This window comes from Schistocerca gregaria, chromosome 3 (genome assembly GCF_023897955.1).
Source record: "Schistocerca gregaria isolate iqSchGreg1 chromosome 3, iqSchGreg1.2, whole genome shotgun sequence".
In the NCBI taxonomy this organism is placed as follows: domain Eukaryota; kingdom Metazoa; phylum Arthropoda; class Insecta; order Orthoptera; family Acrididae; genus Schistocerca; species Schistocerca gregaria.
The window spans coordinates 849,316,081-849,330,875 of record NC_064922.1 but is presented as its reverse complement, the minus strand read 5'-3'; the positions used below and the strand labels follow the sequence as shown (position 1 = coordinate 849,330,875).

Genomic DNA, 14,795 nt, shown 5'->3' with positions numbered 1-14,795 from the left:
TCACCTACTATGTTGCATTCTCTCCTTTTTCCTACTGACGAATTCCAGTCACCCATGACTATTTCATCATCTGCCGAGCTAGTTGTACTACTGTGGTAGGTTTGAGTTTCGTATCTATCTTGGCCATAATAATGTGTTCACTGTGCTGTTTGTAGTAGCTTACCCGCATTCCTATTTTCCTATTCATTGTTAAACCCACTCCTGCATTACCACTATTTGATTTTGTATTTATAACCCTGTATTCACCTGAGCAGAAGTCTTGTTCCATCTGCCACCATCCTACACTAACATCCACTATATTTAACTTTAACCTATCAATTTCCCTTTTTAAATTTTCTAACCTACCTGCCCGATTAAGGGACCTGACATTCCACGCTCCTATCCGTAGAACGCCAGTTTTCTTTTTCCTGATAACAATGTATTCCTGAGCAGTCCCCGCCTGGAGATCCGAATGGGGGTCTATTTTACCTCCAGAATATTTTACCCAAGAGGATGCCATCATCATTTATCTATACAGTAAAGCTGCATGCCCTCGGGAAAAAATTACAGCTGAGTTTCCCCTTGCTTTCAGCCGTTCACGGTACCAGCACAGCAAGACCATTTTGGTTAGTGTTACAAGGCCTGATCAGTCAATCATCCAGACTGTTGCCCCTGCAACTACTGAAAAGGCTGCTGCCCCTCTTCAGGAACCACACGTTTGTCTGGCCTCTCAACAGATACCCCTCCGTTGTGGTTGCATCTACGGTACAGCTATCTGTATCGCTGAGGCACGCAGGCCTCCCCACCAACGGCAAGGTCCATGGTTCATGGGGGGAGGAAAATGAAATAGAGTAGATGGGATTGTAATAGAATTTGTAAAGATATACGGAGAGATGTAGATGAAACAGATATTCCATCAGATTCTTAATTGTGAAGGATAAAATGTTGCTGCTTAAAAAAATCCTTTTTTTCTCTTCTTTTATCCCCCTTCCCCAATCCACATTTTATCCTCTTTACTTCAGACAGTTATTTTGCTGCCAAAATAAAATAAACTATTTTTAGTGTCTTGTTTCATAATCTAATTCTCTCAGCATCACCTGATTTAACTCGACTACATTCCATTAGCATTTTTTAAATGTTGATCTTATAGCCTCCTTTCAAGACTGTCAGTTCCATTCACCTGCTCTTCTAACTTTTGCTATCTCTGAGAGAATGACAATGTTGTCAGCAAACCTTGATGTTTTTAATAGCTTCTCCCTGAACTTTAATTGCTTCTGCCAGTTTGTCATTGGTTTCTTTACTGCTTGTGAAAATGCACAGATTGAGTAACATCAGGGATATGCTACAACGCTGTCTTACTCTCTTTTCAACTTTTGTGTCCTTTGGCTCTTATAACTGCTGACTGGTTTCTGCAGTGAACTGGTCAATTGACAATAGCACATTCCTTGTGTTCACTGTAGGTTCTACATCCACATCACTGAAAACTTTCAACCTGCTGGCTGACCTGTGATTGAAACATGACACCAGTTGGTAGGGGTTGGAGGCCCAAAAATAATGTTTTAAGCAAGTGCTCCAACACACAGTTATTGAAACTTTTGAGCTCTCCCATGGGTGCATTTAGCAAGCAGGTGTTTGGTAGCTATGTATCTGTAGACAGGTTTTACATCATCTGCTATTGACATTGATGGCCATGTCTGTATTCATCAGCAGTTACACTAGCCGTTTGGTGCTACTATTATGGCTCAGACCCCTTTGGACACAGAAAATGACAGGGTTCCTCTGTTACGTTTAAACTTATTCGTACTATTAAGTTTCCTTATTATGCCCATATTTATAATCTGCAGAGATGAAATGTAACTTCAACACAATTCTTAAAAATGAAGAACTATTTCAGATCATTACAATCACTAAACTGAAAACAGAATGCTGAACTGATGTTCCCCTGTTACCTACAGCAGCTCAACACCATCCTGACCAACTTACAAAGCAGTGGTCAAAGAATAAGTTGAGTGCAGCCAAAGGAAGTCTGCTGCAGCTGTGACAAACTTAGCTCAATTAATAGCAAGCAGAAGGGGGCCTGTCATTTAGAAAATACTCTTTTTTTCCATTAATATACACCAAACATACAAAAACCATACATATTCTGATTTGGGAAAGACTAGGGTGTAACCTAACACAACAACAACAACAACAAAAACTTGTTATTTTTACAGATTTTCTGTTCGTGGTTCCGTTAAGAATTTGTTTTGGAAGGATTTCTTTCTTTCTCCTCTTTTTTGTTTCATCAGTCTTGAAACTGATTTTGTGTCCACTGTGACTTCTGTTCCTCACCTCAGATTACCCCTTAAACTCAGTATCCTCAACTACTGTTTGTATATATTCTAATCTCTCTCTACTCCTCTGTCTCCATTGAAATATTTCCTAATGTCATTAACACTTGTACCATCACCTTGTCCATTCTTCTAATTAGTATTTTACTCATAGCTGTATTCTTTTCCTCACTAATTCTGTGGAGAGGTACCTCATGTCATATTTTCAGTACACTTAAATTTCAGCATCCTACTGTAACATTATGTCTGAAACATTTTGATTCTCTTCGTTTCCCGTTTTCTTGTACTCATTGATTCACTTCATACAATGCTTGTCTCCAGATGTACCTTCTCAGAAATTTATTTCTCAAATTGAGGCCCACATTTGGTACTATCACTCAATAGGAATAATAAAGTGATTCACAGCTAGTTGTTTATGGGGCGTCTACCTTAGCAACAGCCAAATCAGCGAATGAGCTTGGTCATGCCTTCTGCCTCTTCACTGTTGTCATATCACTCTGCTACCTCAAGAAGTGCCAATTTCTGCAGTCAGTTGAAGACAACACTTTTGCCGAGTAAAGAATTGTGTTTCATTTCTCTCTGTGTGGTGCATTTATTTTTGTACTGAAATGTCTTAAACTAGTTGAGAAAATTTGCAAAAAAGTGATAAGACTATTACCACCCAGCTAAGCAAATTCAATACTGCAAATTAATGGATAGAAGGTGAATCTACCCATAACAAAAATGGCCAGTTGTTGCTCCTGCAGCCATGTTGTGTGTACAAACAAATGGGAACTGATAACATTGGCCAATCCCCCATGCCCGACTGTCAGTAATTTTGATAATTTGATTCATACAGAGTAACTTCTTTTGACAAGAAATGTCTCTCTGTCTGCACTATGTTCCTTCTTTTGTAATCCTTGCTTTGTCCATCATATATTATTTTGTTCATGAGGTAGCAGGATTCCTTCATTTCATCTGCTACATTGTTCTCGGTTTTGATGTAAAGTTGTCGCTAATCTCATTTTTACTGCACCTCAATACCTTCATCTTTCTTTGATTTACTCTCAATCTGTATTCTGTGTTCAACGGACTGTTCATTTTATTTCATTTCTTACGCCTTGTAATTCTTCCTCACATACATAGATACAGGGTGGTGGTGAGGGTATGGTGAGATAGGTTCCTGACAAAGGTGCAGGCACAGAGGGGATCAAATACTGACCAAAAAAAGATGATGGTTTGAGATCTCTTATCTCTTGTGTTCCTATATTCTGCCTGCAAGAAGCCTTCCCCGTGGCCAGCAACTGGAAACATATGTTGTAGGCACACTTTCATTTTCACACCAACAAATCCCCCCCTCCCCCCTCCCCCCTCCCCCCTCCCCCCCTCCCCCCCTCCAGTGGAGCCTGGTCATCTAGGGAAGGCATATCCGCAGAGACAAGAACTCACTTGGTCAGTGTGCTGAAGTCTCACACCAAGGCACTAACCCCCTGACCTAGTCTGCAAACAGATCTCATATGCCACTTACCTTCACATACCCCATCCTCTCACCACCCCCAAGAAGCAGCTAAGAGAGACTTCCCCCTTTGTCACTTATTATCACCCCGGACCAGAACAGCTGAAGCACATTCTTTGTCAGGGCTTCTATTACGTATCATCATGCCCTGAAATAAGGGATATCGTACCAAAGATCCTTCCCACCCGCCAAAAGTAGTGTTCTATAGCTCACCCAAACTCCACAACATCCAATCCCATATCCATGTGGAGGACCCAGGTGCAAGACCTGTCCAATACACCTACCAAATATTTCCTGTTCCAGTCCTATTACAGGCTTATCCTTCCCAATTAGAGGAGGGCCACTAGTAAAAGGAGTAATGTGATATACCAGCTCTGCTGCAGTCATTGCATAGCTTTTTATATTGGTATGACTACCAACCAGCTGTCCACAATGATGAAAAGCCTCCACCAAGCTATGGCCAATAGCACAATAGACTGTCCTGAGGCACAACATGCAGCTAAACTGGATCTTCTCTTCCACTACAAGCATTTCTCAACTGTGTAGATGGAGTTAACTTTGTAACACATTCTCCACTCTCAGAATCATCCTGATCTCAACCTACAGAAACCTATTGTCCCCACACCATCCACCCAACAGTTTCTGTTCCCTCTGCCCTATCATCCCTCTGTTCATGTCCCTTCACCCTCATTGGGTGCCGCTCTCTGCCAATGCCTTTCCCCTTCCGTGCTCCTTTCCTCCCCCCCCCCCCCCCCATTCCACCTACCACCTTCCTACCTCACAGCCTCCCAATCATATGCCTAGCAGGCTTGTCATACCCTGTACTCTCCACTAGACAGTGCCCTTCCCCCCTGCGTGCCACACCCCCTCCCCCACTCCCCATCATATCCTGCTTACGGTGAGTAACAATCTATCCTTTCCCTAACATTGTTGATATCCCAACCTGGAGTTTCCTTTCTTAGGCTAGTCAGTCAGTCAGTCAGTCAGTCAGTCAGTGCCGCTCCGTGGAGTGTAATTGCAATGCCCCACTATGATAGCTGCTCTTTGTCAAATGTATATTTCCGTAATGAATGAATAATAGATACATCGTCGTATACATAGTTATTTTCTTCAATAAATTCTTGTATCTTCATTTTTCTGTGTGGAGACTGCATAATTTATCACTTTTGGTTTCATGATCTGTTTGGTGTTTCAGAAGTGTTGGCAGAAGTTGAAGAACATGGTAAATTTAACCGCATTTCTAGTGAAGTTGCAAAAAAATTGATGGACACACCACTGAAATGTAATAAGTGCAGCTTTCAGTCACCAACTATTCCAAAGTTAAAACAACATTTACTTACACATATAACGAAAAAATGAATCAAACTGGACTTAAAATTGGGAATAATGTTCCTGCAGTGATTTTTTTTGTTTTGTTTTTGGTTTTATGGTACTTCCACTTCAACTGAAATTTTATTTTGAATAGAAAATATGGACTTTTGTCATGGATTTTATTTGCATAAAATAAATTGTCTTTATTATGCAACAGCATGCACTTACGTTTTGCTCGGCAAATATTACTTTTATTATTGAACAACATTAGCTAATGTGTACATATTAACCTGACAAGAATTAAGAAAGGAACTATATTATACGTACTCAGAAAATAAAAACTAATAAAAGTAAGTAACACAATAAGGTCCTATATTTATCCACATTGCCCCATAATTTCTGTAATTATGGTAGTGAGAGCATGTTCAATATTTGATGGATGCAGTGAGCACATCAATACAACTGCCTGCAGGCTTGTGGTGAACATTGTGAAAGTGTCTGTTGCTTATTGCTATTTCCTCTCACAGGTCAACCTACAAAAGTAACAAAAAATGAGTACATGCAAGTACTTGTGAAATACTGATGAAACCACTACATTACTGAGAGAGAAAATGATTTACTGTATCACTTAGAACCATCAGGAGACACAACTCTGTTCTCATCTGTTTTCATTTTCAAGTGACAGCAACTATTGAATGCTAATGGTAGTTCCACAGGGTACAAACAATGATATACTTAAAGCAAACAGTACTTTGTATGTCATGGGAAATTCTTTTGCGGAACTGGAAGACTGATTCTTTATCTGTGTATTGCAGAAAGCTTATGATAAAACATCTTGTGAAACACCATTTGACAGCTCCTACCTTTACTCTTTTCATTATTCACTCTCACAAGTTGAATAGACAACTATGAAGCTGTACGAAGCTACAGATATTAATATGAATGTTTTTTACATCCCAAGAATTTCTTCAGACTAAAATTACTTTTCTCCTTTCCAAATGCCAGAAGACTGTAGAAGATTGTTTCCCATATGCTTCATTGAGAGCTCTAAAAATAGTAATAGTAATAATAATAATAATAATAATAATAATAATAATAATAATAAGCAATTCTTTCTAGAACGAGTAGAAACTAGCAAAATACACAAAGCAATCACTCATATAAATACATCGGCTACACCACTGCAATTTCATAACCACTTCTACAACCCTTTAGATCACATAACATCAACAGATACAAAGAAAGTAAATTGGAAAAAGAAAACACTACATGGCAAACACCTGTACCATCTAACACAGCCACACATCGATCAAGACACATCCAACACATGGCTAAGAAAAGGCAATATATACAGTGAGACGGAAGGATTCACGATTGCAATACAGGATCAAACAATAAACACCAGATATTACAGCAAGCATATTATTAAAGATCCCAATACCACAACAGATAAATGCAGACTTTGCAAACAACAAATAGAAACAGTAGATCACATCAAAAGGGGATGTACAATACTAGCAAATACAGAATATCCCAGAAGACATGACAATGTAGCAAAAATAATACATCAACAGCTTGCCTTACAACATAAACTTATAAAACAACACGTTCGCACATACAAGTATGCACCACAAAATGTACTGGAGATTGATGAATACAAATTATACTGGAACAGAACCATTCTAACAGATAAAACACCACCACATAACAAACCTGACATCACACTCGCCAATAAAAAGAAGAAATTAACACAACTAATTGAAATATCCATACCCAATACAACAAATATACAAAAGAAAATAGGAGAAAAAATTGAAAAATACATCCAACTGGCTGAGGAAGTCAAGGATATGTGGCATCAGGATAAAGTTGACATTATACCAATTATACGATCAACTACAGGAGTCATACCACACAATTCCACCAGTACATCAATGCAATACAGCTACATCCAAACTTATATATACAACTACAGAAATCTGTAATTATTGATACATGTTCAATTACCCGAAAGTTCCTAAATGCAATGTAACATATACCGTACAGTTAAAATGAAGTCACGCTTGATAAAGGTCCCCGTCACTTTTCAGTTTTAACCCAAACTCTTTGCCTTTACAAATGTCTGGTTGTGTCTGTGTATGTGCGGATGGATGTGTGTGTCTGCGAGTGTATACCTGTCCTTTTTTCCCCCTAAGGTAAGTCTTTCTGCTCCCAGGATTGGAATGACTCCTTACCCTCTCCCTTAAAACCCACATCCTTTTGTCTTTCCCTCTCCTTCCCTCTTTCCTGGCGAAGCAACTGTTGGTTGCGAAAGCTTGAATTTTGTGTGTGTGTTTGTGTTTGTTTGTGTGTCTACCGACCTGCCAGCGCTTTCGTTGGGTAAGTCACATCATCTTTGTTTTTATATATATGGAAAGATTCCAAGACTTACTAAGCGGGAAAGCGCCGGTAGACAGGCACAATAAAATAACAAACAAACACACACACACACACACACACACACACACACACACACACACAATTTCGAGGAATTCCTGTTCTCAAATATTGGAAAGTTGTACAATGCTGGACTTCAGCCAAAATTAGCTCAGTTCTACAACAAAATAAGCTATCCTGTTGCTAGGGGCACTCCAATGATTGCACCATTGATCCTGTGGGATCACTCTTCAGAATGGAGTGTTGCTAGCTTTCGTCTTTCCCTCTCCTCCCCTTTTTCCTGAAGAAGCAACCGTTGGTTGCGAAAGCTCGAAATTTTGTGTGTTATTTTATTGTGCCTGTCTACCGGCGCTTTCCCGCTTGGTAAGTCTTGGAATCTTTGTTTTTAATATATGTTTCCCATGTGGAAGTTTCTTTCTATTTTATTTATATATATATGGACACACAAAAAGAACGTGTATGTCCATTAAAAGAGAACATAAGCATATACATAGAATGTAATGTAGAAATGACATAAAAACAAAACAAATGTAGTATCTCATATGTGTTTTCCTCGTTTATAAAACCATCCATGTTGTAGCAATATTTTTCACTATTTGAACCTGTGGGTTCTTGCAGTCCTTTAACTTTGAATGCATTTTACTGCTAAGCTTAAAAGCAACACAGTCTGGAGTATTTTCAAATAATGTTAAGTCAGTGGCAAGGTGACATGTAATCTTGTTTGTGCCTTGTTTCATAAGCATGTGTAAACGAATTTCCCTCAAAAAATGTGTTTTTTTTTTTTAATCTCAAAGAGAAGTGTTTCATATATAAACATAGAAGGAATTGTCAGTAAGTCAATGCTTGCAAATAAAGGTTTGCATGATTGTCTGTTGTTTGTTTTTGTCATGATAATTTTTTTCTGTAGCTTCAACACACTGAAGAGGCTTCCTTTTCCTACTCCCCAAAAAGTATGTCATACTCTAATATATTGTGGTGAAAATAATTCTGTGTGGGGAAGCTTGGGATGTGTATCATTGCTTAACACAAGACAGAGTACCACATCATATTGTGGATATCCTCCACCAAATAAATAATATACTCCTTGTGCAATCCGGGTTGCTGCTTCTTAATGCTGTCATAGGTTCATCTTCATATTACTGCATCGCCACTCGGGACTTATGCAATAGTAGAAATAAGCTCCAGGAATTCGTGTTCACAGGAGTTTTATTTTGCATGTTAGATGTTTGGCGACGAACTCAAAGGCTGCCCTGAACTGATCCAAGACTGACTTATGGCAGCGTACAAATCTCCCCAGTTTACGTGATGTTAAACAATTGCTGACATTGTTACATATTACATTTTTAGAGTTATACAATTAAAATTTTTATGTAAATCTTCCCAAATTACATAGAAATTTACATGAATTAAAAGTGAATAATTTCATACAAAGACAGGACTGAATCTGTTTCTATTAAGACTATAAATTACATGTTCTATCATTGTAACAATATATTTCACCAATTCGCATATATCATTTTACATGCTTAAAGGATAATCACGCAATCATTTTCAGGTGAACAGAGGTATTAGTTTTATTGAATGAAAGGCTTAGATTCAATTAATCAAATTTTGTATGAGTAAAATTTTGCATTTCTGTATAGATGTAATTACAATTCAATTAACTAACACCAATTAAAACATGAGTGCTTAATTCTGACTGAAAAATTGTCGTGTCATATTTCTATTAGGGATACGATTTGTTATTGGCTTGAATACATAAAAGTAGCTGTCTTTCGATGACTAGAAAAATCGGAACTTTAATTGTTAATTACTCCATAATTACAATAGCAATTTTTATCCTACCATGTGCCTCAAGTTTGTACAATGTACAAATTGTTATGGTACATCAACTTTTAATCCAATATGTTTCCTTCAATCTGCATATTGGTGAGGCCCAATGTAAACAATGCCTGAACAGTAGTTTAAATTAGTGCAAGTTACTAATTTGCTGCAAAAGAAAATCTTCACTGTATTCAAATCCAGATAACCAGAGGAGACAAAATCAAAGCAGCAGTTTAAACTGATGTAAATTACTGATATTGCATGTATGTCCTCCTTGGGAGAGTGGGGATGAGACTGGAAAAGGATACAGAGTCCCAAAAAGGGTTGTGGTATTACAATATCTTGCAACTGATATAAAATATGCATGATACCCAATTTTCCTAACAGCTAAGTCAGTTACTTTATTTAGAACCCTCACTGGTTAAACAAAGCTATTTAATTGCTTCAGTGAGCAATCCATGTGATCAGTCCATCTCAAGTTTTTGTTTTGGCCACTCCAAGAAATTTAACAGATTTTGCTGTGATCAGTTCTATGCATTCATAACTTAACTGTCATATATATTCAACAGTTTGTTTGACCCTGACCTGAAGTGTACAATTAGTGTTTTTGTTAGGTGTAGCTTCATAGCAGTATTATTTATCCAATTTTCTATTTCTCAGAGAGTTTGTTTCATTTTCTGTTTAAACTCTTCAGTGTTTTTACAGCAGGCTACTGCTGTTGAGTCATCTGTATACAGAATTGTACCGAAGTTACCTTACCTGGCATATCATTTATATAATGTAGAAATAGTAATGGGGCTAGTATAGACCCCTGGGCTACACCTGCTTGTATTTTCTTCGACTAGAAAAAGCTTTCTTGCCCTTACATTGTATAATTACCCTCTGTTTCCTATTTTTGAGATAATACATGAACCAACTTAAGGATTTTTCATGGAGGCCATAAGAAGCTAATTTGACGAGCAGGTGCTTATGGGTTACCATATCAAATCCCTTGCTGAGGTCACAGAAGATTCCAAATATGCTCTCCTTGTTATTTAGGCATTTGCCTATTTTATTGATTAGTTCATTAATAGCATGCACCGTGCTTTAACCCTTCCCAAATCCATACTTAGTGTGAAGAATAATGTTATGTTTTTTTGTTATATTTTTATAGTTGGTTACACACTACTCGCTCAAATATTTTAAAAATAATTGATAGTAGACAAAAATTTCCTGTCTCCTCTTGTCTGCCCTAGGTTGAACTTCCGCATACTTCAGTCTGACCAGAAAGCAGCCCTTATCAAGCAATTGATTTATTATGTGACAGACTTTGGGTGCAATATTATCACATTCTGCCTTTATTATTTTTGTTGGAATTTCATCCCAGCCCACAGATTTGAGATTTTTTAGGGATTTTATAGTTTTAGCCCCTTCATAGCAGGATACATGGGTTAAATTTGAATTCTGAACTGTGCCGCATCACATAGGCACTTGGGTGTGGAGGAGGGAGATCATAGGTTAGAATTTATAAATTACCTGTTGAATTCTTTGCATATATGTCTGGAGCTTGGAATCATTTCCCCATCTATTTCTAATTTATGATTAAACCTTTTTGTTTTTTCAGCACCTATTTGTCTTGACAATCTGCCATACAGCTTTTGATTTATTTGTGGCATCTGATATGTATTTACTGTTTGCCATTTGTTTTGCCTGTTTAACTACTCTACCAAATATTCTTTTGTATTTATTTACATAGCTGACAGACTTTGAATCATGGTTGTTCTTTGCTTCCATGTGCAGTATCCTCTCTGTAATACTAGAGATCCTGATACCTTCAGTTATCTATGACTTTTTTTACAGTTTTTGTCACATGCTGTTATGAGCAGGAAACATTCATTGAAAACACCAACAAATTCTGATACCAAAGCATTCTAGTTTGTGTTTACTGAGTATCAATTACTGAACGACCAGGAAGTTTCATTTAGTCTTGAGACAAATTTATTCACATTTTGATGGCTGAGGTTTCTGACTTCTTTCACTATTACAGTTTTATCTAAATTTGGCAATAAGATAAAAAGGGCTGAATGTTCTGATACACCTAATTCTTAGGTGAACTTTTCTGTAGCACCATAGTTGATACTGCTCATTATGTTATCTATACATGCTGCAGAAAATGCTGTTATTCTAGTGTACTCGCTAAAGTTTAACGTTAAGCCATTTGTAGATAACATGTCCTCCAGAGAAAGGGCAAACCTGTCATCAGCTCTTAAATTTATGTTGAAGTCAGCACAAATTATGACGTTTTTACATAACTTTTCTACCTGCAACCTACACAGCAAGGTTTCAAATTTGTCCAGAAATGCACATATAGCTGAATAGTCATGGATATGATATATGCTAATAATTAAGATGCCATATTCGAAAAGTTCAATGTATCCGTGTTTTCTCACAACATGAATAAACAATGTGACCTACAGTACTTCATATAGTTGGTAGTCACACTCATAAATATTAATATTGGTCTTACATGACAGGGGAAATACTTATTCGGCAGTATTACAGTGCAGGGTCATGTTACAAAGCTGTTCAAAGATGTGCATACATGGAATGTCAAACACAGTAACAGAAACATTACATATGAATTGTGGTAAAGAGGGTAAATGTGTGGCTATGCTTGATCCTGGGCCTTTGGCATCTTAAGACCAAGAAAATCATTGTTCATGTTTCCAGTGCTTGCCTTTCAGGAGTGAAAATGTTGAAGATGAGGTGTGTTGGTAAATAAGTGTCAGAAAATTTCCTATCACTCCACTTCAAAAATTTACGTACTGATGAGAACCTTCTGCTGTTCAGAGGCTGCTTTGATTTCAAGCAGTATATTTTGTTGAAAAGAAGTCAGTTTGGAATAAAAGATGTTTGTTCTCTGTCATTGTGAAACAAGGCTGCTTAGTTCATTTGCTTGTGATGACTGATATAGTTACTATAGAAACTCATTTAGAAAAATTAGTTACAAAATTATTTTAAAAATTTAATGTGGTAACCACACTTTTCAAAACTTAATTTTGAATGAGTACACATACTATATTTTAGCAACTGGTACATAATTTCAGATCCAGTGCAGTACCAACTATTATTTGAGAAATTCAAGTGAGTCATCACAAAGAATGAACGAAGTCAAGAGATCGGAAGAATAAAAACTTGATATGGAGGGCACTTTTCAATCATTGTTGAATCATCTTGAAAAGAAAGCCGCCTTATGGGAAGATGTCATTTACAGCAATAAAAACAAGCAGAAGGAATCATGGTATTGTTGTAATCAATATGATGTGGGAATACATTGTGTACCATATTTCAAAATGTATCATTCATGAAATAATTTACGAGGGTGGTTTGAAAATTTCTTAGAATGGAATAAAAAAAAAGTTATTATGTAAGTAAAACTTTTTTATCTTTCAATGTAGTCTCCTTGTAGATTAATGTACTTGGTCCAACGCTGTTCCAATGCCTTGATTCCATCTCAAAAATGAGTTCCCTGCAGGCCTGCAAAATAGTTGTCAACTCCAGCTATAAATTCCTTGTTTGAAATGAATCTTCATGCACCAAGAAAACTTTTCAGTTTTGGGAAGAGATGGAAGTCTGACAGTCATATCAGGTAAGTAAGGTGGGTGTGGCAACAATTCATACCTTAGTTCACGTAATTTTGCCATGGCGACAGCACTTGTTTTTGATCAAGTGTCAAGAGGTGCAGCACTCACCTTGCAAATAATTTTTTTATTTCTAATTCTTCACTTAAAATGTGATTTACCCTTTCAGATGACATCTGGCAAGCATGAGCAATTTCATGCACTTTCAATCGGCAATCCTCTGTAACCATTTTGTGCACTTAAGCAATGATTTCTGGAGCACTGACTCATCTTGGCTGACCACAGTGCATATCATCATCTAAGCTCTCCCAACCAAATATAATTCATTTGTCCACTTGGCAACAGTTGAATGTGAAGGAGCAGAGTCCCCCAGTGAATTCTGGAAATCAGCATGAATGTCCTTTGCTTTCATACCTTTCTTTATGAAGTACTTAATCACTGCTTGAATCTAGATTTTTCTTTTCCATCTTCACGAATCACTACATGGGAACAAAAACAGAGCCACAGCTCTCTTCCAAGAGCACTGATGTGGCACGTGTTTACAGGCAACAGTCCAATGAATATCACGTGAACAACTCATTGCGTGAGTGCTGATCTCTAGTGGTGATTACGAGAACTTTTCAAACCACCCTCGTATGAAATATAACTTTTTATTTCATTGTAATGTTTTGTTAACATTGATAAACAGGTGCATAGACATATCAGTGAAGAGAATTTAGTGTGAATAACCAGCACAGCTGAGACAGGCATAAGGTGAGCCATGCCACAAAGAGCAGGCACACCACTGGCATGATCTCAGCAGTGAAAATCGCTGCTCAGGTATTCCATATACGTGCATATAGTGTATAGTTTACTAGGCACCAGTATGGAACTGTATAGAAGGCATTCTGGGGGAAAAAAATTATGAGAGAGTAAAGACTGCAACAGGCAAGTGGGATGAAAATAGGGATATGTGTAAAGTGAAAGACATGATTACAATAAGCAGGCTCAAATTTCTCAAATTGTAAAAGCAATGAAATTCAATCTTGTACTAATGTAAGGGCTAAAAAGACATCTGTTTTTTCCCATGCAACAATTGCCAGTGGAACTGGAAAAGGGTATAGGGTGGGATGGTAATGGTAAACAATGCCCCCATCTCCATACCGTATGATAAACAGCATAGTACAAGTGTAAAATAATTCAACTTGAAGCACTATCCCACCACGTTAAAATGAAATTTGTAAAACATTAAAACTGGAACTATAATGCTGACAGACTATGATCAATCTTTACTGCTGAGAGAAGTGTTTAATGAAACGTGTGCTTTCTGTCAACATTACCATCTCCAGTGGCATGGTAGTGTTACTATAGTGTACACCAGTTAGTGATGTTGCAGCAGATGTGCAAAGTTTATCTGCTTGCATACCTCTCCTCTAAACTGCGACATTTCCTGCAAGGGCTCTTTCATATTCTTCACTTATTCAAATGAACTGAAATCTGCAAACTCTGCTTCCTGATTTGCAGCCTGAAAATTGTTCACATATTAAGCTTTTTATTTTTGTTTACCATCTTTATTGATTTAGCAATAGCTTATGACATTTACCATGCTGGGAGGCAAGACTGTCAATTCCATCATGTATTGCAAAACAAGTCCTGCAGCTGCTTCGCTTCTTATTGTCTGAAATGAAATGTAATTAGGTTAGGTAAATACACAGATACACAGATATTGGTCAGATGACAATCCTCACAGGATTGATACACCTTATGTAGATGTGCATGAAAGGTGATAGATAGTTTGGTGTGGAATATGGTGTTACCCTA

The 14,795-nt window shown here is 37.4% G+C and overlaps 1 protein-coding gene across 2 annotated transcripts in view; it reads left to right on the top strand.

Moving 5' to 3' along the window:
- The window catches only part of LOC126354777 (aprataxin), an 86,659-nt gene extending 73,925 nt beyond the window's left edge, over nucleotides 1–12,734 (top strand). The window contains exon 4 of one of the 2 annotated variants that reach the window (XM_050004675.1): nucleotides 12,462–12,734. In XM_050004675.1, the coding sequence (XP_049860632.1) occupies nucleotides 12,462–12,502 (41 nt within the window). In that variant the 3' untranslated portion in view covers nucleotides 12,503–12,734. Of the gene's footprint in view, nucleotides 1–4,999; nucleotides 5,335–12,461 lie in introns of those variants that run through there. The other variant, XM_050004674.1, reaches the window with a different exon arrangement.
- Nucleotides 12,735–14,795: the final 2,061 nt, after the last annotated feature.